This window comes from Diplotaxodon limnothrissa, linkage group LG7 (genome assembly GCF_057381915.1).
Source record: "Diplotaxodon limnothrissa isolate DT_005_m linkage group LG7, D_limnothrissa_male_GT1.1, whole genome shotgun sequence".
In the NCBI taxonomy this organism is placed as follows: domain Eukaryota; kingdom Metazoa; phylum Chordata; class Actinopteri; order Cichliformes; family Cichlidae; genus Diplotaxodon; species Diplotaxodon limnothrissa.
In genome coordinates, this window is record NC_140602.1 from 45,925,790 (window position 1) to 45,951,179 (window position 25,390).

Genomic DNA, 25,390 nt, shown 5'->3' on the forward strand with positions numbered 1-25,390 from the left:
ACACCCAAAGAGCTGAGAACGCGCTTTAAAGACCTATATGAAAAGTGGATGCTTCCAAAGGAGAAGACAAAGGACCAAATAGGAGATGTCATAGTGATGGAGCAGTTTCTCAGAGTTCTTAACCCAGAGCTGAGGACCTGGGTGAAAGAGTGCAACTCCACCACTTCAAAAGAAGCTGCAGAGATGGCAGAGGCTTTTCTTGCAGCCGGATGCCCACAAAAAGGGTACATGGTAGGAAAACCCAGTTCAGCCCTTGTATTTGTGGGTAAGTCAGGGGGTGGGAATGGGTCCAGAGCTAAAGGCCCTAAACAAAGTTCTCCAATCACTAGCAGTAGCCACGCTAGAGAAGTAAAGCAGAGAGGCCCATTGGTATGTCATGCTTGTGGTCAAGCAGGTCACTTTAAGGCAGATTGCCCAGGTCAGCAAGTCAGTAAGACTTACATGTGTCTTTCACCACAGTGTTTTGACTTGCTAGAGGAGGAAACTGAGTCTCTCGTACCCTCCAGTGATCAGGAGCACACCATCTGTGTTTTCATTGAGGGAAAGCCGTGTGTTGCCCTCTTGGATTCAGGCAGTAGCCGCACACTTGTCAGGCAAGATTGTCTCCCTAGCGACACCGCATTTTGTTAAAGTCTGGTGTGTTCATGGTGATAATGTTGATTATCCTATTGCCAATGTTTGCCTTCAAGTTAATGAAAAGGAGTACGTACTTACAGTACCAGATTGTCTTGGACCCGGACATGCCAATTCTTGGAGAGTTATTAGCAAAGACAGAGAAGAGAAGAATCTGCATGTTGCATGTGAAGGTCTGCTAGTCGTCACTAGGTCTGGTAATAGAGTGTCTCAGTCAGAGCTAGGTTTGAGTGAGTTGCCCTTTTCAGTCAGTGAAATTCCGGATGTTGATGGACCAAATAGGCCACATTTAAAGAAAAGTAGAATGCAGAGAAGACAGGAAAAAGTGAGGGGGACAGAAATTGCTGAGTCACTCCCTGAACCAGAGATTGAGGAGCTCCTGGTTGTCCCGAGCAATATTGTCCAACTCCAAAGGGAGGACCCCTCTTTAGCACCCTTGTTTACTAAGAGCATCCAAGAATCAACACAGATTACAGACAGAGTACGGGAAGTATTCATTGTAAAGAACGAACGACTGTATCGTCGTAGCAAAGTTGGTGAGCAGTTGGTTGTTCCCAAAAGCTGAAGGCCTGTAGTTTTGCAGTTGGCTCATTCACTCCCTAAAGTTAAAGACATTACAATAATACAACGAAAGCATGTATGGAGGAGTTCAGGAGAGAGGTACAACAGTAAGTGTCTATCTGTCAAACACGGTGGAGGCTCTGTCGCGGTGGAGACAGTCCAGTTGGGCATCTTGTCAAATGAAATGATAAAACTGTGAACACTGAAAAGTACCCTCAGATTTTAATCCACCAAGCAGTAACATCTCAAAAACTACTGATTAGAAATAGCTTCATATTTCATCATAACAGTGATACACAAACAAACTGGCAATGCAGTAAAAGCATGGATATCACTCAGCCTCTCCAGAGCCCAGACCTCAACATCACTGAAGCAGTGTGAGATCTATCTGACAGAGAACAGAAGAAAAGGCAGCAAACATCCAAAGAAGAGCTCTGAATATCTCAAAAAAAATAAATAAAAAAGTTTCGTCTCACTCCCATTTCTTCTTGTTGCACGTTGAAGCTTGACTTGGAACCTTGTTAAGGTCCAACCATGCACAATATGATTTTTTTTTTGCCATTTTTCAAGTGGACTTAAATTTTTGATCGGGACTCTATGAATATGGAGCTGCCAGGCAGGAGCAAAAGAGGAAGACCACAGAGGAAATTCAGGGCTGTAGTGAAGGAAGACATGCAGAGGGCTGTACGACAGAGGTGGATGCTAGAGATAGGGTGAAATGCAGGAAGATCTGTTGCGCCAACCCCTCAAGGGAACAGCAGCAAGAAGAAAAACCCACATATAAGTTGAATGTAATCTTTTGACTCTGGAGAACATAAAGGTTTTCTTTAAATACTAGTGCGATGCAAATATCAGTATCGATCTGATACCAAGTAAATACAGGGCCAGTATTGCTGATGCAGCTTATGTAGTGGAGAGCAGTGTGTCTTGATTTATGACATGAATCATCATCAATTAGCAAATTCTGAACACATTTTACTCCCTACTAAATCATTGTCATTTTCTTTCAACTTCACAGATTAATTAGTTAACAGAACAAAACCCACCTTTCAGCTTTTTCGTGTATTTTGAAACTTGTTTTTTGTTTTTTAACGTGACTGTCTCCTATTTTGGGTCAACGCCTGCCATTTAAATGCTTCTTAGGCTATAAATAAAATGGACCTAACAGTCAACACAAAAGGGCTCAGGAATTTTTCAGAATTCATGTCTGAGGTGTAGTTTTTCATTTCCAATAAAATAAAGTATTTAACACAATTCAGTGGGCTGAATATATTATTTGAATGTCTGAATATAGTCTATTGTTAATCAGTTAGCAAACCTAACAGCCAAGACGACCAATAACACTTTATTTTTATAATTAGTTAATGTCAAAGTGACTGCATGAGTGGAGCAGCGATTGCACAGGCATGTTTCTTTTTTGATGAACCTTAGAGGACAGAAATAAACTAAAGTATGAATCCTGTGGCACTCCATATTTGGCTTAATCTACCCACCTCTACTAAATGCTTGATAAAGACTCGTAAAGAGAGATAATTTGATCAATTAAAATACAAAGAGAAAAAAAATAAACAAATGAAAGTCTAATTGTATTGTATTATCAAAAGAGCGTTTTTTGTAAATTGCATAAACCAGACATGCGCAGATGTGATTATTGTAGCTCCTCCTCCTGTCAGTGACGTGTAGTTCCATTCTCTTGAGCTGCGAGCTTTCTTAACTGCGACATTGGATCGACATGGCGAGCACCGTGGCGAACAAGTGTCTCAGTCCTCTGGCTTTCCTCACTAGGAGGCTCTCCGCTCCCGAGTTCATCACTCAGTGTTGCTATCACAAGAAGGTAAGTGGTCCAGTCTGTAGCTTCTCTTTAACGGGGAGCTCGGCTTACAGCGTCGCAGCTGCTTGTTGGTTCATGTTTACTCCTACTGAAAGCATCCTGGAGTATATCAGCTAACTGATCTACTAAACACGGGCAACCACGACTCTGTAAGATCTTTCTGCTCGGGCATTTTGTTGACAACCATAGGACGGTGGCTTATATTTAGCTGGCTGCACAAATGTTTCAAGTTACATCAGACTGCCTTTACGCTGGTTATCTCAAACCCTTCACCTCCATGATGCTAGCCCGTTAAAATGAACAAATGTATTGTTTCATTGTAGCTATTTAGCTTACTGAAGGCTGGAATAACGTCACTAATCTGCAACCAGCTGTCCACTGCCACAGTTTTAACCATATCCGATTGATGCGCTTTAAAGGGTGGCAGTATGTTGTGCTAGAGTCAGGTAAATGTTATGTGATACCTGTGAAGGTGTACTGATGCAACAGCAGGTTAACCGGGTCATGGCAGCCATAACTGTGATGTATTTATGTTTAGCTGGATGTTTTTGGGTGATTGTGGAGGTTTAGACATTATATGCCTTTTATTAAAATTATTTCTTGGATAAGAGGTCATGTTTTAGCCATCAGCTGAGGAATCTGGCTTTAAACCTTTAATTTCTGATGAAAAATGCAAAAGGTTTTGCGATGCTCGGCCACTTCACACTGTCTTGGTCAGAGTGACTCAGCAAGAAATAGAGTAGGAGGGCTGAAGGACAGAGTTTGCACTGTGTAGACCATGAAATCCAGTCCTAATCTGCTCATGCCAGTGTCAGTTATGCAAGTGAGTCAAGTTGTAGTTGTGTAACAAGGATGCCAAGACTTGTACACATTCTTTTTACCATTGTATCTGAATATAGATGGCATTTCCTTCCTGCAAATATGTGATTGTTGAATTCTGACAGCAACAGGAAGAGTGCATTTGGCCTGATGCTCCTTTTCCCCTCTCTGTTGTCTGAAGGTGGTGGATCATTATGAGAACCCCAGAAATGTGGGCTCGCTGGACAAAAACTCCAAGAATGTTGGAACTGGTTTGGTGGGTGCCCCGGCCTGTGGGGATGTAATGAAGCTTCAGGTATGTTTGTTACAAAGTGTGTGTGACTTAAAGGCGTTTATTTTTGTTAGTTTAGTAGGGATACATTTTAAAGAATGGGAGAGATCAGGATTGTTTGGGGTTTTGTTTTTTTTTGTTTGTTTGTTTTTTTTCTTGCTCATTTTTTTTGGTCACATGAGTAACAGTCAAAACTTTTCTCAGATTGAGGTGGATGACCTGGGGAAGATTGTGAATGCCAGGTTCAAAACTTTTGGCTGTGGTTCTGCCATCGCCTCAAGCTCTCTGGCCACCGAGTGGGTGAAAGGCAAATCTGTGAGTGAACACATTACAGACCTGCATCTCAGCTCCTTTGAATGTTTAATCTATTAAATATTTAGCGTGTTCTGCTCCGCTCATGGCTGTGTGTGGGCTTTTATTTTCAGGTGGACGAAGCTTTGACGATAAAGAACACAGACATCGCCAAGGAGCTCAGTCTTCCTCCTGTTAAGCTTCACTGCTCCAGTAAGTTTTCTTTTAATACGTCAAGGCTCTTCTTTTTCTTTTTTCCAAACTTCTCTGCACATGTGCACATTTAACCTCCAATTATTTCCTGTTCAGTGCTTGCCGAAGATGCCATCAAGGCAGCCCTTGCTGACTATCGTCTCAAGCAACAAGATGACCAGCAGGAGGCAGTCAGAGCCAGCAATTAAATGGAGCGCTCACGCTTTGTGCTGGGCCCGGTTTGGCTCCCTGCTGCCAAGAAGAGAAATAGTCCAGCGTCAACACCTCACTTTCCTGCGGCAATGATGACGAGCCCACCACCTTTCAACTAGGGCTGGGTATCGTCACTGATTTCTAGAATCGATTCAATTCCGATTCACAAGGCCCCGAATTGATTCGATCCACGATTCGATTTAATTCGATTCGATTTAAATCTGGGAAATTTTGACAGTCAGAAATATTATAATTCAGATCAGTACATTTACATATTTTTGTATCAATAAAAAGGAAGCTGACACACGCAAGACTTTATCACAGGTGTGAGCATCACAGCAGAGGCCTTTGTGTCAAAGTAGCTGAGGATAAAACACAGAAAAACATGAAGGTGATTTTCCTGGCCTGGGATTTTATAAAAATATTCTGCAGTACATCAAAAACGAAAGAAAACCATTAATCAACATATGAACATCACCTCTGAAGTTACAGCGGTTTTATTACAGACACAGCGTTTTGCATTTTGAATAATTATCGAATAATTATCGAATTTCCCAGAGGAACCCACCCGAGGGATTAATAAAGTTCTATCTAATCTAATTTTAAAAAGTTTAAATTTGTTCAGTATTGAACAGCAGAAATGAGGTTTTCTTTTCGGAAGAATGTAAAAGGGAAAAAACAGCGGCCGACAGCCTGTAAACAACAGTAGACTTGTGCGTAACAAGCAAGCGAATAATGAAGAAAGGGAAACTGTTCTTGAAGTACAGAGAGAGAGAGCTGTGCATCGCAGTGGAAGCAAAACAGTAAAAGTCTGAGTGAATTCATGACGATGTTTATGTGAAGCGTTTGGATCTTCTTTTGCTGCTGGTTCAGTCAATATTGTTTGGAGAGAGATCAAACTAACAGCTTTAGAATCGGCGCATAAAGGGCGTGCACACAAAGCGCAGACCCGCCGACAGATCAGAGTCAGCGAGCTGTCGGCTTTCAGCCCCGACTGTGAGAAAAGCGACATCTAACTGATTCTGATCCGCGGGTCCCGCTGTGTGTTTAAGTCTTTGTGCAGAATCCGTGTTCCTGCTCTCATTTACTGTCTTAACTGTTTGGTGGTTCTTGAAATTTTGTGAGATTTCACCTGAGATTCTGGCATTTTGGGCAAAATAAATTTATATTAAAAAATCGATTCAGGATTTTAATGAATCGATTTTACGTTATCCAAGCCAGAATCGATTTTAATCGATGAATCGATTATAAGAACCCACCCCTACTTTCAACCCTCTGTAGCAGTGTTACACCAGGCTGTTTTTATTAGTCTGCGATCCTCTAACCGTGTATACTGTATCTTTTAGCCTGTCACGTAAACGCACAATATAAGCACTGTTTTGGGTTGTTGGTACAGAGATGAGCCTTATTTTGGAAATTGCTTTGTACAGGTGGAGTTTTTTTTATTTTGAAAGGTGTGATGGCGGTATGGATGAAAGCTAAAAGCTGTTTATACCCTCTGCACTCTAAACGCACTGACCTGTTGATTAAGCAAAGTGGCTTGAACCAAAGAAAGGGGGTCCAGTAGTTTCAAATGCAACTTATATTTACAAATGCTTCTTTAAAAGTCTGTAATAAAATTATCCCTAATTGTACTTTTTGAATCCTGTTTATTATTTAAACATTTGACCCTCCAGCTACAGAAAAATACAGGCATAACTAATGAGGTTATTCTTAATTCTCTTTAAATAAGTCATCCTTGTGATCCATTTGAGTAAGCTGCACATAGACACAGAGCCTGCAAATACGCCCATGCACTTCCTGCTACAATAACGCACCAACTTAAATTGGACCACTTAGACATATGTCGGCGAGTGCCTAGGCCTGCAATCCCTCCATGGATACTTCCTGAAGCAGCTGTAGATTTTTCTTTGTTGCGCCAGAAGAGTAAGGACGGGGCAGGCGGTCTAGACTCTAATATAGTTCAGGGTTTCAGAGATCAGTATTATGGGTATGTGCAGGTATATACGGACGCTTCGAAGAATCCAGCTAGTCAAGTGGGGGTGGCAGTGGTAATTCTGGACTTTATGGTAAAAATTGGGATGAGGATTAATAATGGTTTGTCTGTGTTTACAGGAGAAATGATAGCGATTCTATTAGCAGTGCAGTGGGTGGAAGATTTGAGGTCATTGAACACAATTATTTGTTCAGATTCCAGTGCAGCCTTGGTTAGTCTACAGAATGGTCATTCGAAAGGTAGGTCAGATATTTTATTAGAGGTTCAACAAACCCTTTACAGGATACATATGATGGGTCTATCGGTAGTGTTTGTATGGGTCCCTGCTCACTATGGGGTAAGGGGGAATGAAGCAGCGGACAGGTTAGCAAAAGCAGCCACTAATCATGAGATAGTTGATCTGGCGGTGAATTTTGGTCAGGAGGAAGTAAAGAGTATTATTAAGCTAGAAATCAGGGGAAGATGGCAGAAACAGTGGGACGAAGACAGGAGGGGAAGGTGGTTATATAAAATTCAAAGGGGGGTGGGAGTGAGGCGATCCACAAGAAGGAGTAGGCGAGAGGAGGCGGTGGTGTCAAGACTGAGATTTGGGCATACGGGTTTGAATTCCACACTGTTCTTGATAGGGAAGCATGCCTCAGGGAAATGTGATTATTGTTGAGCGGATGAAACTTTGGAGCATGTTATTTTGCAGTGTCGGAAATATATGGTAGAGAGGAGACGGTTGGTCCGAAATCTCAGTAGCATTGATATGAACCTTGATCTTGTAGGGTTACTACAGAAGGAGTCGGGGGATAAATGTTATCAGGCATTGTTTCAGTTTTTGAGAGAAGGAAAGTTGTTTGGGAGGATATGAAGTGTTTTGTTTTTGTTTTTTTGTTTTTTGTTTGTTTTTTTTTAGCGTGATTTCTGTCCATACTCCATACCAGTGGTGGCGGTAATGCACCATGCAGTTGTTTGCCAACCGCCAATAATACGTAAAAGGAAAAAGAAGAAGACTGAAAGGTTCTTATGTTTTTGTGAAACAATTGTTGAAAGGCTACGCCAGAAAATAAAGAACACTTAAAAGAAACTTGAACAGTCTGCAGATGCTGTCTTCCTATCACTTTCCATGCTGCTTATGTTACGCTACTTCACAAATGGTGGCAGCAGTGGCTCCAGGCCAATAGGTGATAGCAATGCAGAAATCAACCAAGTCAAGGAAACCTCAAGGGCCAACAGATTTTCCCCCAGAGGAGGCCCCAGATGATGGCAACCTGCCAGAAACTACGGGTGAGCACAGCACCAAAGCACAAAGTCTCTCTGAGCTCTCAACTTTATTGAAAGGCCTGATGCAACAGCATGCTGACCGTGAGGCAAAATGGGAGCAGGACAGACAACGCCAGGATTAACGGTGGCGTAGAATGCAACACCAGTTCAGCCAACTGCAGCAGGAGGTCCAGTCGGAGCGCCGGGAGCATCAGGTGCTGTGGGAAGGTGCAGTAGCTGATTCCGGAGTGCCACTGAGACCCTCAGTTCGGCAAAAGGTGCAACAGCCTGTTCAACAGCGAGGAAACCCCCCTGAATCTTTCGCAGCACCACATTCATCCAATCTGGGCAGAGTAAGCGGTTGGAAAGGCCCGAAGATGCAGCCCTATGGTGAGGATGAAGATATTGAACATTACTTAACCACTTTTGAGAGGATTGCGACAGGATGTCCACAAGAAGAATGGGCACTGCATCTGGCTCCACTTCTTAGTGTTAAAGCACGTGCGGCATATGTTGCTATGGACACTGATGGACTATGATAAAGTAAAAACCGCCGTTCTTGAAAAATTTGAAATAAGTGCTGAGACTTACCGAATCAGATTCCACGACATGACGGTGAAGGACGATGAGACACCCAAAGAGCTGAGAACGCGCTTTAAAGACCTATATGAAAAGTGGATGCTTCCAAAGGAGAAGACAAAGGACCAAATAGGAGATGTCATAGTGATGGAGCAGTTTCTCAGAGTTCTTAACCCAGAGCTGAGGACCTGGGTGAAAGAGTGCAACTCCACCACTTCAAAAGAAGCTGCAGAGATGGCAGAGGCTTTTCTTGCAGCCGGATGCCCACAAAAAGGGTACATGGTAGGAAAACCCAGTTCAGCCCTTGTATTTGTGGGTAAGTCAGGGGGTGGGAATGGGTCCAGAGCTAAAGGCCCTAAACAAAGTTCTCCAATCACTAGCAGTAGCCACGCTAGAGAAGTAAAGCAGAGAGGCCCATTGGTATGTCATGCTTGTGGTCAAGCAGGTCACTTTAAGGCAGATTGCCCAGGTCAGCAAGTCAGTAAGACTTACATGTGTCTTTCACCACAGTGTTTTGACTTGCTAGAGGAGGAAACTGAGTCTCTCGTACCCTCCAGTGATCAGGAGCACACCATCTGTGTTTTCATTGAGGGAAAGCAGTGTGTTGCCCTCTTGGATTCAGGCAGTAGCCGCACACTTGTCAGGCAAGATTGTCTCCCTAGCGACACCGCATTTTGTTAAAGTCTGGTGTGTTCATGGTGATAATGTTGATTATCCTATTGCCAATGTTTGCCTTCAAGTTAATGAAAAGGAGTACGTACTTACAGTACCAGATTGTCTTGGACCCGGACATGCCAATTCTTGGAGAGTTATTAGCAAAGACAGAGAAGAGAAGAATCTGCATGTTGCATGTGAAGGTCTGCTAGTCGTCACTAGGTCTGGTAATAGAGTGTCTCAGTCAGAGCTAGGTTTGAGTGAGTTGCCCTTTTCAGTCAGTGAAATTCCGGATGTTGATGGACCAAATAGGCCACATTTAAAGAAAAGTAGAATGCAGAGAAGACAGGAAAAAGTGAGGGGGACAGAAATTGCTGAGTCACTCCCTGAACCAGAGATTGAGGAGCTCCTGGTTGTCCCGAGCAATATTGTCCAACTCCAAAGGGAGGACCCCTCTTTAGCACCCTTGTTTACTAAGAGCATCCAAGAATCAACACAGATTACAGACAGAGTACGGGAAGTATTCATTGTAAAGAACGAACGACTGTATCGTCGTAGCAAAGTTGGTGAGCAGTTGGTTGTTCCCAAAAGCTGAAGGCCTGTAGTTTTGCAGTTGGCTCATTCACTCCCTAAAGTTAAAGACATTACAATAATACAACGAAAGCATGTATGGAGGAGTTCAGGAGAGAGGTACAACAGTAAGTGTCTATCTGTCAAACACGGTGGAGGCTCTGTCGCGGTGGAGACAGTCCAGTTGGGCATCTTGTCAAATGAAATGATAAAACTGTGAACACTGAAAAGTACCCTCAGATTTTAATCCACCAAGCAGTAACATCTCAAAAACTACTGATTAGAAATAGCTTCATATTTCATCATAACAGTGATACACAAACAAACTGGCAATGCAGTAAAAGCATGGATATCACTCAGCCTCTCCAGAGCCCAGACCTCAACATCACTGAAGCAGTGTGAGATCTATCTGACAGAGAACAGAAGAAAAGGCAGCAAACATCCAAAGAAGAGCTCTGAATATCTCAAAAAAAATAAATAAAAAAGTTTCGTCTCACTCCCATTTCTTCTTGTTGCACGTTGAAGCTTGACTTGGAACCTTGTTAAGGTCCAACCATGCACAATATGATTTTTTTTTTGCCATTTTTCAAGTGGACTTAAATTTTTGATCGGGACTCTATGAATATGGAGCTGCCAGGCAGGAGCAAAAGAGGAAGACCACAGAGGAAATTCAGGGCTGTAGTGAAGGAAGACATGCAGAGGGCTGTACGACAGAGGTGGATGCTAGAGATAGGGTGAAATGCAGGAAGATCTGTTGCGCCAACCCCTCAAGGGAACAGCAGCAAGAAGAAAAACCCACATATAAGTTGAATGTAATCTTTTGACTCTGGAGAACATAAAGGTTTTCTTTAAATACTAGTGCGATGCAAATATCAGTATCGATCTGATACCAAGTAAATACAGGGCCAGTATTGCTGATGCAGCTTATGTAGTGGAGAGCAGTGTGTCTTGATTTATGACATGAATCATCATCAATTAGCAAATTCTGAACACATTTTACTCCCTACTAAATCATTGTCATTTTCTTTCAACTTCACAGATTAATTAGTTAACAGAACAAAACCCACCTTTCAGCTTTTTCGTGTATTTTGAAACTTGTTTTTTGTTTTTTAACGTGACTGTCTCCTATTTTGGGTCAACGCCTGCCATTTAAATGCTTCTTAGGCTATAAATAAAATGGACCTAACAGTCAACACAAAAGGGCTCAGGAATTTTTCAGAATTCATGTCTGAGGTGTAGTTTTTCATTTCCAATAAAATAAAGTATTTAACACAATTCAGTGGGCTGAATATATTATTTGAATGTCTGAATATAGTCTATTGTTAATCAGTTAGCAAACCTAACAGCCAAGACGACCAATAACACTTTATTTTTATAATTAGTTAATGTCAAAGTGACTGCATGAGTGGAGCAGCGATTGCACAGGCATGTTTCTTTTTTGATGAACCTTAGAGGACAGAAATAAACTAAAGTATGAATCCTGTGGCACTCCATATTTGGCTTAATCTACCCACCTCTACTAAATGCTTGATAAAGACTCGTAAAGAGAGATAATTTGATCAATTAAAATACAAAGAGAAAAAAAAATAAACAAATGAAAGTCTAATTGTATTGTATTATCAAAAGAGCGTTTTTTGTAAATTGCATAAACCAGACATGCGCAGATGTGATTATTGTAGCTCCTCCTCCTGTCAGTAACGTGTAGTTCCATTCTCTTGAGCTGCGAGCTTTCTTAACTGCGACATTGGATCAACATGGCGAGCACCGTGGCGAACAAGTGTCTCAGTCCTCTGGCTTTCCTCACTGGGAGGCTCTCCGCTCCCGAGTTCATCACTCAGTGTTGCTATCACAAGAAGGTAAGTGGTCCAGTCTGTAGCTTCTCTTTAACGGGGAGCTCGGCTTACAGCGTCGCAGCTGCTTGTTGGTTCATGTTTACTCCTACTGAAAGCATCCTGGAGTATATCAGCTAACTGATCTACTAAACACGGGCAACCACGACTCTGTAAGATCTTTCTGCTCGGGCATTTTGTTGACAACCATAGGACGGTGGCTTATATTTAGCTGGCTGCACAAATGTTTCAAGTTACATCAGACTGCCTTTACGCTGGTTATCTCAAACCCTTCACCTCCATGATGCTAGCCCGTTAAAATGAACAAATGTATTGTTTCATTGTAGCTATTTAGCTTACTGAAGGCTGGAATAACGTCACTAATCTGCAACCAGCTGTCCACTGCCACAGTTTTAACCATATCCGATTGATGCGCTTTAAAGGGTGGCAGTATGTTGTGCTAGAGTCAGGTAAATGTTATGTGATACCTGTGAAGGTGTACTGATGCAACAGCAGGTTAACCGGGTCATGGCAGCCATAACTGTGATGTATTTATGTTTAGCTGGATGTTTTTGGGTGATTGTGGAGGTTTAGACATTATATGCCTTTTATTAAAATTATTTCTTGGATAAGAGGTCATGTTTTAGCCATCAGCTGAGGAATCTGGCTTTAAACCTTTAATTTCTGATGAAAAATGCAAAAGGTTTTGCGATGCTCGGCCACTTCACACTGTCTTGGTCAGAGTGACTCAGCAAGAAATAGAGTAGGAGGGCTGAAGGACAGAGTTTGCACTGTGTAGACCATGAAATCCAGTCGTAATCTGCTCATGCCAGTGTCAGTTATGCAAGTGAGTCAAGTTGTAGTTGTGTAACAAGGATGCCAAGACTTGTACACATTCTTTTTACCATTGTATCTGAATATAGATGGCATTTCCTTCCTGCAAATATGTGATTGTTGAATTCTGACAGCAACAGGAAGAGTGCATTTGGCCTGATGCTCCTTTTCCCCTCTCTGTTGTCTGAAGGTGGTGGATCATTATGAGAACCCCAGAAATGTGGGCTCGCTGAACAAAAACTCCAAGAATGTTGGAACTGGTTTGGTGGGTGCCCCGGCCTGTGGGGATGTAATGAAGCTTCAGGTATGTTTGTTACAAAGTGTGTGTGACTTAAAGGCGTTTATTTTTGTTAGTTTAGTAGGGATACATTTTAAAGAATGGGAGAGATCAGGATTGTTTGGGTTTTTTTTTTTTTTGTTTTTTTGTTTTTTTTCTTGCTCATTTTTTTTGGTCACATGAGTAACAGTCAAAACTTTTCTCAGATTGAGGTGGATGACCTGGGGAAGATTGTGAATGCCAGGTTCAAAACTTTTGGCTGTGGTTCTGCCATCGCCTCAAGCTCTCTGGCCACCGAGTGGGTGAAAGGCAAATCTGTGAGTGAACACATTACAGACCTGCATCTCAGCTCCTTTGAATGTTTAATCTATTAAATATTTAGCGTGTTCTGCTCCGCTCATGGCTGTGTGTGGGCTTTTATTTTCAGGTGGACGAAGCTTTGAAGATAAAGAACACAGACATCGCCAAGGAGCTCAGTCTTCCTCCTGTTAAGCTTCACTGCTCCAGTAAGTTTTCTTTTAATACGCCAAGGCTCTTCTTTTTCTTTTTTCCAAACTTCTCTGCACATGTGCACATTTAACCTCCAATTATTTCCTGTTCAGTGCTTGCCGAAGATGCCATCAAGGCAGCCCTTGCTGACTATCGTCTCAAGCAACAAGATGACCAGCAGGAGGCAGTCAGAGCCAGCAATTAAATGGAGCGCTCACGCTTTGTGCTGGGCCCGGTTTGGCTCCCTGCTGCCAAGAAGAGAAATAGTCCAGCGTCAACACCTCACTTTCCTGCGGCAATGATGACGAGCCCACCACCTTTCAACCCTCTGTAGCAGTGTTACACCAGGCTGTTTTTATTAGTCTGCGATCCTCTAACCGTGTATACTGTATCTTTTAGCCTGTCACGTAAACGCACAATATAAGCACTGTTTTGGGTTGTTGGTACAGAGATGAGCCTTATTTTGGAAATTGCTTTGTACAGGTGGAGTGTTTTTTATTTTGAAAGGTGTGATGGAGGTATGGATGAAAGCTAAAAGCTGTTTATACCCTCTGCACTCTAAACGCACTGACCTGTTGATTAAGCAAAGTGGCTTGAACCAAAGAAAGGGGGTCCAGTAGTTTCAAATGCAACTTATATTTACAAATGCTTCTTTAAAAGTCTGTAATAAAATGATCCCTAATTGTACTTTTTGAATCCTGTTTATTATTTAAACATTTGACCCTCCAGCTACAGAAAAATACAGGTATAACTAATGAGGTTATTCTTAATTCTCTTTAAATAAGTCATCCTTGTGATCCATTTGAGTAAGCTGCACATAGACACAGAGCCTGCAAATACGCCCATGCACTTCCTGCTACAATAACGCACCTAAAAAAGCTCTGCAGCTGAGATCCGCTGCAGCCAAAACACACCAGATTGTGGTTTTATACACTTGACAAATCCTGACTGCTTCGCTTTATCTCAGTGTCTCAGCTTCTCTCTCCCTCACACCCGCTTTCTATTTCTCTGACTTACGTGCACACAATTTTGAAAAGCGCCTTTGCAGAACACAGCGACGTTCAACATCATCTGCACTCACTAGCTTTATTGGGCTGTTACATGAAGACCCGACATGCCGTCCGATTGCCGTTTTGATTAATTTGGAGGCTTTTCACAGAGGCGGCTGCGTTGGAGTCCCACTGAGATGTGTACGAGCCCACATGTTTAAGCGGTCCAGCGTGTGATGTGCAGTGATAAAACCAGTCAGACGGGCTCCGTAAAAGTATGGAATCCTAAGCGTGCACCCTAAAAAGAGAAAAATTTAAAACTCCACAGTTTTACTCTTGGAGTCTGCTGGAGTAGCTTTACATGACTCGCAGGTCAAAAATCATCATGCTGTTTTGTTTTTTTTTTTGTTTTTTTTTTTAAAGAGCATTGCCTCAATGCATCTACTTCCTGAAACAAGCCATTATCAGGAATGTGTACCCTGGTGATGTCACAGAGAACTTTTTATTTGAAACTCCGGACATGTTTAATATAAAAGTCCACCCTACTGTAGCAGTGTATATATGACAGAAAATGGGGAAAAGCATAACAGGTTCATATTAAAAATTCAAAAACGGAACTGAGTCCTAGTTGTTCAATTTTGTTTTTGTTTTTTTTGCATAGAAGCAGAGGTGGGACCAAGTCATTGTTTTGCAAGTCTCAAGTAAGTCTCAAGTCTTTATCCTCAAGTCTCAAGTCAAGTCTCAAGTAATGTCAGGCAAGTCAGAGTCGAGTCTCAAGTCACTGGTGTAAAAGTCCAAGTAAAGTCACAAGTCTGAAACTTTGAATTTCAAGTCCTTTCGAATCTTTAAAAAAAATATGAAAAAAGCATGTTGCAGTTATATGCTAAATGTAAATATTAGACCATGTAATTTTAAAATCTGTGTTTTTCTCAACACATGACAAAATAGTGAACTTAGAAAATATACACAAATTGTGAAATTGCACCTCTTTAAAATGCAGCTCAATTAAACCTAGCTCCAAGAATAATTTTCACCGACAGTTCTGAGATAAGCTGCATGTTATTCTTGGATGCGGTTGTAGGACCGGCTTTAAAATCGCATGACAAAAATATACACATTAAAAAAAACTGTATCACCAACGTAGCCTGGAAAACATTTGCTAGTTAGATGAAGTCAGCTATCTCATCTTAGCATATTTATATGCATATTTATAATCATACGGCTCTTGGAGTGAGTGCATACACTCATGAAGTTTAGTAACTTCAGGTCACTGCAACAAGCCCAGGTACAGTTTACCGACGGATGGGTACAGGACCTTGAAATGTACCGTGTAGAACGAAAGACCATCGTACGTATCATAAGTTTACCAGTCTCACAAATTGTCGTCATAAATACACATTCGTTAACCGTTTATTAATAGGACCTTTGAGCTCAACGGTAATTAATTAGCAGTGGAAATAATTTCTGGTACCCATCACAGAAATGAGGCAGTGACAACAATATTGTATGCTGTAATCGTACTGGACAATTAGTGATACAAAAAACCTGTTTTATCCTGTGAATAAAAGTATGTGTTTTTATCAGTGTACCATAATAACAGAGGAGAAACGCAATATTGTGTCAGGACAATTCACTATTTATGCACAATAAATAAAGGAGCATAGCGCGACAATTTCTGTTCAGCGCCAGACTTGCTTGTAACCTATATCACCAATTATGTTAAGAAAATGACGTATTAACTACTAAAAAACACTGACCTTCGTGTAAATGCTTGGAGCAGACTAACCTGTGAGCTGGAGTGTTCTGGGACGTTATATTTGGTCTTAGAATGGCTGCAATCCAGTCGCCTCTTTGTTACTTCGGAAACATGGCTTGAACAATTTCTCTTCAACGAGGTAATCCGATAACAACCGATCTCTTTACCCGTCGGCTTCCCGTGGCTGTCATGCGACCGGCTATTGCAGTTAATAATACAACAGCTTCTTGACATTTTTGTGTTTCTTTTTATCGCTGTGTGACTGATTTTAATTGAAAGCCTGCGTGCGCTAGTACCGCTTGCCACGAGTTCCCAGAATCCTTTGCGGTTCTACCCGTGAATGACGTCACATTTTCAATCTCTATATAATATGCATGTTAAATTTTATATTTGGGGTAAAATATCAAGTCTTTTCAAGTAAACCGGTTCAAGTCCAATTCAAGTCCCAAGTCATTGGTGTAAAAGTCCAAGTCAAGTCACAAGTCTTAGAACATTTTTTCAAGTCAAGTCTAAAGTCATAAAATTAATGACTCGAGTCTGACTCGAGTCCAAGTCATGTGACTCGAGTCCACACCTCTGCATAGAAGCGCAGAGTAATTGGGACCACACCACCTACTGTTACCAGCAGAGATGTTTAAATTCAAACACAGGAACACAAAAAATACTAACACTATTTGTGTACTGTGAAACTTGTACAAAGGTGCATAAAGAGAGTATCATGTATCATCTTCAACTCTGCCTGCTGTATCTTTAGTAACTTCTCTGCATTTCCTCAAATAAAATCCTGCAGAAATCTTTGGTTTTCTGCAAAAATGTGATTTCTTAGAAGGCAGTTTTCTCTCCTGCGATGAGCTGAAGTGTAGCAGAGTCATTGTGAATGTGCAGAGAGGAGGGCCGCGGACTCCTGCCCGTCAAAGGCTCTTGTGAATCAACTTCCTCTGACCGAGGCAGCTCAGGAGGATTCGGCTCTGAGCTGCCCTCTGTGGTGGTGGCCTCACTGTCGGAAAGCTCGCTCGGCTCATTTTCCTCTGGGAGACTTGGGAGCTGATGGTCTAGGATGCTGTCATCTGCTTTTGAGCTGTCCTCGGGACTGTGGTCTGCTACTTTCTGACTGGGATCGCTTCTCTCTGCAGCATCAACAGATTTATTTGGAGCGCGCAGGCTCTTGGCAGCCCTCATAATGTCAGCCTGGAGCTGCTTGTGAGAGTCCACTGGCTCGCTTTCCTGCCCCGGGGAAGCTTTTTCTTGAACTTCGTTAAAGGGTTTAGCACCTCCACTTTTGTCCCTGTCATCCACATACATCTTTGAGGGGAAGGAGGAAGGATAGTAAGCGTTGACTTTGCGTCTGTGGCTCATGAAAACTGCCCCGCAGATGATAAGGAAGACGAGAAGGATGAGACTGGCTGCAACGAGGATGAGGAGCATGTTCTCATTAAGAAAGTTCACAAGCTGATTCAGAAAGTCAGTTTCCTCCTGGGCTGTGTTGGCAGGTGCGGTCTGGTACTCTGTGGAGACATTGGTAATAGGCAGATAGAAAGTGAAGTAGTTGTTGTCTTCCTCATCTATGCTTCCCTCCAGAGTATCTGAGTAAGGCAGAGGTGTGGAGAGGCTGCTACTGATGCAAAGCACCACGCACAGACCAATGTGATGAAGGGCCATCAGGAGCGGCATTTCCCCTCGGAATCTGTAAATAACACTTAACATCAGTGCCACACGTCAAGAGAATATGTGCTTTGTGTGTATTTGCTTAACATCTTTTTTTCAGAAAAGTAAAATTAGTAGTGCTGCTCTTGAGACATTCAGTCTGCTTTACAACAAAAACAAAGATGGATGACTGAAATTCCACAGTTTACAAAGTACGAGAAGATCATGTTTTATTAGTTATATTTGTCTATCTTAATGTTCACTTGGTTGCACTGTTTTAAATGTCATGAGTAAAAGTTAGAGTAGAAAAGGCTCCCAGCTCTGGGTTAGTTGAAATTGCACTTTGAAAGAAATACATGTAAACTTATACTTATGCCTTATACGCTTATTGCCACTGTATTAGGCATACACTTTCAACTGCTTATCAATGCAAATTTCTAATCAGTCACATGGCAGCAACTTAGTGCATTGATCTGTTACAGTTCAAACCGAGCATCAGAATAAAAAAGAAAAGTGATTTAAGAGACTTTGTTGCTTGTGTCAGACAGGCTGGTCTTGATCTTCTCTAGGGTTTACAGAGAGTGGTCCAATAAAGCAAAGCTATCCAGTGAGCAGTTCTCTGGGTGAAAATGCCTCGTTAATCCCAGAAGTCAAAGGAGAATGGCCAGACTGCTTCAAACAGATAAGACGGCAACAATAAACTAAAATCACCACAACCGAGGTATGCAGAAGAGCATCTCTCTTGAAGCAGACTGACTACAGCAGCAGAGGACGACACCAGACAAGAAGACAAGCGTGGAAAACATTGTTTAGTCTGATGAAATCCAGGTGTTAAGGTCAGAATTTAGCATAAACTACATGAAAGCATGGATCCATCCTGCCTTGCATCAATGGCTTAGGCTGACGGCTTCTTGGCACACATTGGACCTAATAGTTCCAACTGAGAATCGTTTAAATGCAACAGCCTACCTGACTTTTGTTGCTGATTATCTCCATCCCTTTTATGCCCACATGCTCCCAGGAGGATAACGCACAGCTCAGATCATCTCAAATTGGTTTCTTAAACATGAGATTGAGTTCCCTGCACTCAAATACCCTCCACAGTCACCAGATCTTGATCTCGATGGGATGTGGTGGAATGGAAGATTCACATCACGGATGAGACACAGCTGCAGCAACTGTGTGCTGTCATGGTAATATGGACTAAAATCTCTGAGGAATGTTCCCAGCACCTTTTTGAATCTCTGCCATGAAAACCCTGAAGTGCATCCAACCCAGTACTAGCAATGTGTATCTAAAGAAGTGACCATAGAATTATATCTCAAGCAAATTAACCAAATCTCTACAAATTACAATTTTTACTACACCTTTTTACATATTAGAATAAATTATATTGAGCGTATCATTAACCCGAGAGGTGTTGATTTAGCAGGAAAACTTCCTGCTCAGATATAACCAAAAGTATCTTACATGGCTTTCTACAACAAGAAGTATAAATAGTATGTGTGTTTGCAACTTGATTAATTTAACCGAACAACCAGAATTCAACCAGAACTTTGATCACACTAAGCTACGTGCTCAGTCTGTCTCCCAAATCTTTCTGCGCCATCTGTGTGCAAGCTGCGAGACATGAAAGTCTGGGAAACGGGTTCTGATGTTGTTGTTTCTTTCTTTTTTCCCAAATCAATCACCCTGCTCACCCTGGACCTAATATACACTGACACAGTAACACGCACAGAAGGAGGTCACAAGCACACACAAATCTTCACTCAGCAGATTTAACAAGTGCGACTATTTTATTTGCAAACGTAATGTCGAAAACTTTTAATGTCTAAATCTGAACCTTGTCTCTACTTTTTTATTATCATGTTCCTAATTCCTGAGTTTGAATCCTTCTATCATGATGCTGTCAAACAAGGTGTCAAGATGCTGTTATTGAATTTTAAGGACAAAACCTTATGAAATGACACATTTGACTCACCATCCACTGCAGAAGAAGAGCTGTCTGCTGAAAAGCCCTCAGAATGAGGAGGATGAGACTGGAAAAAAGTGAACTTAGCACAGCAAAGAGCGGCGAATGCTCGGTGAAGCACGCCCCCTCCGCGAGTTTCAGGTTTCAGTGTGGAGGTTTGTCTGGGTATTTAAAAAAAAAAAAAAGCAGTTTACCATGAGGAGAAATCCCTCCTTCTGCCTATCCACTGTTCTCCTCCCCCTCCAGTTTCCCCCGAGAGCGTCTGAGCTCTCCGGCCTGCACACAGATTGTTCTTGTTATGTGGGAGTTTATAATGTGCTGTGGGGGCAGGGACCTCTTCTCCACTCTGATGTTTGGCTCAGTGGATGTGGAAAGCCAATTCCACAAAACAAAATTAATTCTTAAGAGCTATAAAAGCATCACAAATAAATAAACCCTCTAAAAATAAAACAGAGCCTCTGACTGACAGCCTTTCCTTCGTTTTACCCCCTTAGTCCCTCACACTGATGAATAACAGCAAACCTCTGGGGCTAAAAAAAGAGTCAGAGAGCAGCTTGTATGAGTGATCTGCCAATGCAGGAAAAGGTTAATGGTTCCTGTGTGGACAGCAAAGAGAAGGGGGAAGGTAAAGGCCACACGCTGGAGACTGTTAGAAACAATGTGGAGCATTTTATCCAGAGACGAGCAATTAAAGCGTGTGTGTGTGTATGTATGTGTGTGAGACCACTTAAGGGAGAGAGTGTGACTTTGTTTGAGTGATTGCATTTTTCTTGCATGTCTGTTTTGCTTTTGATCGCTCACGACAAACGTAGCTTTATATGGTCATGAGGAGCGTGCGATGGGTTCCTGCATCCTCCAGGTTTACATTTGCCTCAGCTCTGTTGATAGTCACCGACGTCTGTAAATGTCGGGGGAAAATTTAAAAAGAGAGAGAAAAAAATGTGGTCTCATGGCCCTAATATGTATTCAGGGAATTGTTTTCTTTTCTCAGGAAAGGAAGTGAAATTGAGATCCAGTCAGGAGCAGGAAAAAAGCTTTTTTTTGTGAGGGCTTTCATAAACGAGGGCACTGACGGAGATCACAGAAAGTTTATTTCTATTTTGACTGTTTAGAAATTTACAGACAGTTTTTTTTTTTTATTAAAAAGGCTACTTTTAATGTTGAAAATATTCATAACACTAAGCACAATATGGATTGCAAGGCATAATCGTTTTGAGGAAATCTTTCAGATAAGTTCCTCAAACTTTTGTTGTCATGAGAGAACCACAGAATATGTTTAACTTCTACACTGAGAAGTGATCAGTTCTAAGTTTGCAGAAATGTTTTATTCTTTTTTTCATTATGACTCTTAACCTGAAGAGTTACTAAAATGTTAAAGTTAACAAAGACATTTATTTAATAAATTATCAGAAAGTAGATCTCTTCACACACACACTTAAACAACATGAAATTAGTTTTGTGCATTGTGACGACCCCCATGTTGGTTTGTTTTTATAGGTCATGTGATACTCAGGTGGACCGAAGGTGGCCTAGTCGGGTGATCCTATTTTCTTACAGGCTTGCAGGGAGTCCATACAGAAGAGGACAGGACAGGACACAAAGAGTCACCAGGACTGCTCCTTATATGCCACAATCAGCCCCTGATGAATGAAAACCCTACAACTAAGCCATGTTAGCTCCATGCCAGGGTCACATGACCTACCAAGACAAACTGACAAGAGGGTCATTACATCATCAAGCGTTCAACCATCTATGTATCTGCTCATCTTTTGGTGTGAATTGCACAAAATTGGTGATATCCATCCATCCATCTCTTGTTTTTTCTCTTATCTCACTTTTTTTATTTAATATAATGGTGTTAGATATTAAAATTATGGTGCTCACAGCTTCAAAAACTGTCTTTGAAACCTCCCTGGCTCTTATCAATCATAACAACCCACTTATGGAAAATAAATCCACCATAACGAGCAGTTTTGTGTGGTTACATTTTCTTTTTTCTAAAGTGCACCAGCCAATTGCATCACTTTGCAGAAGGAAGTGTGCCACTGCACAACGACGTTGTGACAGGATGTAAACACCGATTGTTTCCCCCCTTAGCTGAGGTGTGATATTAGCTTTTGACTGGCTGATGCAGTTAGGTCGAAAAGACATAGTTCCTGCATAAAACTGCTCACAACACCATTTGAGGATGATTTCTTGAAAAAGGAAATTTGCAATGAGTAGCAGAAGTCAGTTGTAACCTGGTTCTGGTATATTCAAGACAAGGAAGGCAACTCTACAGTAAATATCTGCAAACACCGGCACATCAGGTGGACAAATAGCACTACAGGCCAGCAGAACAACATGTAAATTTGACTTGAGGCTGAACTGTCCCTTTAAGCGTTCAGCCACCTGGATAGTTCTTGTAAACTGAACAGTGTCTGAACAGAGCAATAATATCCCTTTGCACAGCAAGTCTTCCTGTCCCCTGTCGTAAAGTGAAATACCAGCAGGGCTCAACTCCGGATGAAAAAAAACAAAAAACAAACTTTGATCACTTCATCCTGTGGAGGCTAAAGTCATGCAAAAAGCACAGACCTTGTCAAATACCACATGCAGTTACAGGCACTTGCACATGAAACCGTGAATGTTTGTCTGTTTGTGGTTTCTCTCTTCCTCCACTGAAATACGGCAGGTACTGAAGCAAAACCAGTAATATCAAAGGGGAAGCAGGAGTTTATTAAAAAAGCAGCTATTTCCATGCTGACTGATAGCAAACAGATGAAAGCATAGTAAAATCCATCTACACGTAGCGATCATTCTCTGGAAGGAAGCTGCTGAGAGTCAGATTATCTCCCACCTCGTCATCGCTGTCTTCAGCCCTTGGCATCACCAGGACACCATTGGGCACCGGATTGTGCTGTCTCGTATAGTTGTAGCTCCTCTCGGGCAGCAGAGCAGAAATGCACATCATTTCCGTTTCCTTTTGAGGTTTGCGCTTGCGCTTCCTCGATGACAGTTTGGCGCAGAGGACAATGGTAGTAAAGATAAAGATTGTGCACACCAAAGCCAGGCAGGCGATGACAATGAGGCACTGCTTCACCACGTTCTGGGTCAAGCAGGGTTGAACCTCGGTGCTGGGGGTTGATTTTGAGATTTCACCGTGTGGCGATTTAGTAGCTGGGGCTGGCTTAGTTATTGGATGTGGTAACACCGTGGGCCTACGGGGGAACGGGATTATTGCAATGGTGGAGTTGGGAGATTCAGTTGACGTAGAGGTAGCATTTGACTGTGTGGAGATAGAAGAACTCGAGGCAGAAACGGACTGAGTTGCAGATGAAATCTCAGGGCTGGTTTTCAGTGTCTTGGCTGTTGTGGGGGGCAAAGAGGTGGACACCTGTGGCACACGTGTTGTCTCTGAGATCGACTCTGCCGTCAATGGGCGTGCAGTAGAAACTGAAAGGCTGCTGAGGTTCTGAGTGCCTGGAGCTGCAGTAGATTTCTCAGAAGAGAAAGTGGATGATAACACTGATGTCATTGCAGACTCAGTGATGGATGTGGGCTGTGGAGAAGACACAGCTGCTGTTGATGAGAATGTTGCAGGAGCAGTGGTGTCTGGCGCTGTGGTTGACTGTGGATGGGACCCGTCCTCTGCATGTGTTGTTGTTTCTTTCATGGTCACTTGGTGGGTGGGTTGAGTTTCAATCAAAGCTGTGGAGGTATGAAGTAACTGCGGAGCGGAGCTGCTTGGGACTGCTGCTGCAGGGCTTGTAGGAATCAAAGTGACTACACTGTCAATGGAGCTTTTAGTTTTGTTACTGATAGCTGCCGCGCTAGTTTCCACTGTGGTTACCACTGTGCTCTGTGCCGCTGCAGAAACGGTAGTAGCTGCAGGTCTGTGAGTTGTTCCCCACACTGCAGGGTGTGAATCTGTTTTATTGTGAAACGCAAGTGCAGTTGTCAGCTGGGCGCTTGTCTTGTTGGGCTCAACAGTGTAGGTAGAACCACTGGTTTCTGGGGTGGAAGCAGCCACGATGAATATTCCCCATAAAAAGGCTGGAAATGTCTTCATGGCGAGGAGTGTCATAGCTGCGTTAAACCAAATCTGAAATTGCAGAATAAGTTAAAAGTTTAAAAAAAAAAGATACATGGAAAAAAGATACATGGGAGGAAAAATCATTGTGTCAAGTGTACCAGTTACATCGTGTGATGAGGCAATCATGTGTCTGTCACCACACCCTTTGCTTTACGTTCACACCAAAACTCAAAAGTATAGCACTGAATATTAAATGTGAAAACTTTTAAGCAGACTGACAGAGGATTCACATTTTGTATTTTCAGTCAGAGAAAATTCTAATCTTTAAAAAACAAAAACAAAAAAACAAACCAAAATGTAAAATATGTAGAGAGAAATAAAATCTGATAAATCGGACTCCTGTGCCAGAACTTATCTGGCACCATTAAACATAACGAGATAAGCGGTAGATCCTTAAGTCAGAAAAGTTTAACCACAGCAGTGGACGTGTCTTACCTGTCTGCAGGTGGAACAGAGCACGGGTGAGGACGAAAAGTGATAAAAGTTCAGCTCATTTCAGCCACTCTCAGAGGACAGTCTCGCAGTACTGACTGTAGGTGCTTGACAGAAAGAAGAGAATAAAAGAAAACAGGAAATGTTCACACTTTTTTTTTTTTTGAAAAACCCAACACGGCACTATGTAATGTTTTCAGATACAGACAGTTCCTTTTGAAGCACACAGCTTAAGCTTGCATCAGCCAGGAGGCAAACCGTTTCACAACCTTGTTTCGTTTTTATCATTTTTATAAAAAATAACATTTGAAGACATAACCAAGTCCTGTCAGCTATAATCGGGTATGTAGCAGAAGATCTGTCTTACCTTTCTGATGGAAAGCTCAGAATGGATCAGTTGTTGCTCTTTGGCCAGTCTGATTACTACTTCATCTAACGTAACAGGAAGTACTCAGTTCTGCAAACTGCTCAGATGCTTCCCGCATGTCACCCTATGGTCACATTTCTGTCTAAGATTTAAAGCTACATGTCATGCGCATATCATGGTTAACCACAGCGACAGGACACAAAGTTACATATAAACGTATATACGATGGATGGATCGTGTGTAATAGACGGATACCTGATTTGGTGTCTTATGATTTGAAAGCCTGTCACCTTGTAACAGTCACCTCACAAGAAGCTTGGACACCCACATTTGCACGCTGGGGAAACTGAAATGCTCATCTTCTGTGGAAATGATAACTGTCACTTCCTGTACTGGTGAGTCACACTGAGATGTGGCTACAAAAAAAGCAAAACGCAAGCTTTAAAAGACAGTGACACAAAAATGAGATTTTTTTTTGTTCCGTTGCCAAGAAGTGAACAAAACAAACAAACACACACACACACACACACACACACACACACACACACACACACACACACACACACACACACAACTACCAAATTGAAAAACTGACAACATAGATCTATACAGATCATGCAACGAAGCTCTTTATCTAAAACATTGAGCAGTTAGATGATTACATGTGGCTTAAAATAATCCATCAATATTGGCTAAATCTCACTGTCAATATCTACAGTTTGTCTTCTATTATTGTATAGTGGATATTTATAGCTAGGTGCCAGTGCTGTCAGATATTGTTAACCTGCTTTAGATGAGAAAATTCACTGAGTAAAACTGTAACTGCATACAGACTTTTTTCTTGTTGGATTTTTTGGAAGAAATATTA

The 25,390-nt window shown here is 41.9% G+C and overlaps 4 protein-coding genes across 4 annotated transcripts; 2 read left to right on the forward strand and 2 right to left on the reverse strand.

The window, feature by feature from the left end:
* The first annotated feature begins 2,874 nt into the window (after positions 1–2,874).
* On the forward strand, positions 2,875–6,465 carry LOC146628963 (uncharacterized). Its single transcript, XM_085358242.1, has 5 exons — positions 2,875–3,028; positions 4,026–4,139; positions 4,320–4,430; positions 4,541–4,619; positions 4,716–6,465. The coding sequence occupies exons 1-5, from the start codon at positions 2,927–2,929 to the stop codon at positions 4,805–4,807; spliced, it is 498 nt and encodes a 165-aa protein (XP_085214368.1). The 5' UTR covers positions 2,875–2,926; the 3' UTR covers positions 4,808–6,465.
* A 5,113-nt stretch (positions 6,466–11,578) lies between these two features.
* LOC146628964 (uncharacterized) lies at positions 11,579–13,972 on the forward strand. The gene is made up of 5 exons (XM_085358243.1): positions 11,579–11,714; positions 12,712–12,825; positions 13,005–13,115; positions 13,226–13,304; positions 13,401–13,972. Exons 1-5 carry the CDS (start codon positions 11,613–11,615, stop codon positions 13,490–13,492), a joined length of 498 nt encoding a protein of 165 aa, XP_085214369.1. The 5' UTR covers positions 11,579–11,612; the 3' UTR covers positions 13,493–13,972.
* A 2,875-nt stretch (positions 13,973–16,847) lies between these two features.
* Positions 16,848–19,712, reverse strand: LOC146628965 (transmembrane protein 119-like). Its single transcript, XM_085358244.1, has 2 exons — positions 19,658–19,712; positions 16,848–17,716 (listed from the first exon to the last, which is right to left on the reverse strand). Exon 2 carries the CDS (start codon positions 17,701–17,703, stop codon positions 16,855–16,857), a length of 849 nt encoding a protein of 282 aa, XP_085214370.1. The 5' UTR covers positions 17,704–17,716; positions 19,658–19,712; the 3' UTR covers positions 16,848–16,854.
* Positions 19,713–22,430: 2,718 nt separating this feature from the next.
* On the reverse strand, positions 22,431–24,540 carry LOC146628966 (uncharacterized). Its single transcript, XM_085358245.1, has 3 exons — positions 24,523–24,540; positions 24,159–24,262; positions 22,431–23,732 (listed from the first exon to the last, which is right to left on the reverse strand). Exon 3 carries the CDS (start codon positions 23,712–23,714, stop codon positions 22,431–22,433), a length of 1,284 nt encoding a protein of 427 aa, XP_085214371.1. The 5' UTR covers positions 23,715–23,732; positions 24,159–24,262; positions 24,523–24,540.
* Positions 24,541–25,390: the final 850 nt, after the last annotated feature.

Coding starts and splice junctions, on each gene's coding strand:
- LOC146628963 (XM_085358242.1), top strand. CDS start 2,927: ATGGCGAGCACCGTGGCGAACAAGTGTCTCAGTCCTCTGGCTTTCCTC. Junction 3,029..4,025: donor AGTGTTGCTATCACAAGAAG/GTAAGTGGTCCA, acceptor TGTTGTCTGAAG/GTGGTGGATCATTATGAGAA. Junction 4,431..4,540: donor AGTGGGTGAAAGGCAAATCT/GTGAGTGAACAC, acceptor TTTTATTTTCAG/GTGGACGAAGCTTTGACGAT.
- LOC146628964 (XM_085358243.1), top strand. CDS start 11,613: ATGGCGAGCACCGTGGCGAACAAGTGTCTCAGTCCTCTGGCTTTCCTC. Junction 12,826..13,004: donor GGGATGTAATGAAGCTTCAG/GTATGTTTGTTA, acceptor AACTTTTCTCAG/ATTGAGGTGGATGACCTGGG. Junction 13,305..13,400: donor TGTTAAGCTTCACTGCTCCA/GTAAGTTTTCTT, acceptor TTTCCTGTTCAG/TGCTTGCCGAAGATGCCATC.
- LOC146628965 (XM_085358244.1), bottom strand. CDS start 17,703: ATGCCGCTCCTGATGGCCCTTCATCACATTGGTCTGTGCGTGGTGCTT.
- LOC146628966 (XM_085358245.1), bottom strand. CDS start 23,714: ATGACACTCCTCGCCATGAAGACATTTCCAGCCTTTTTATGGGGAATA.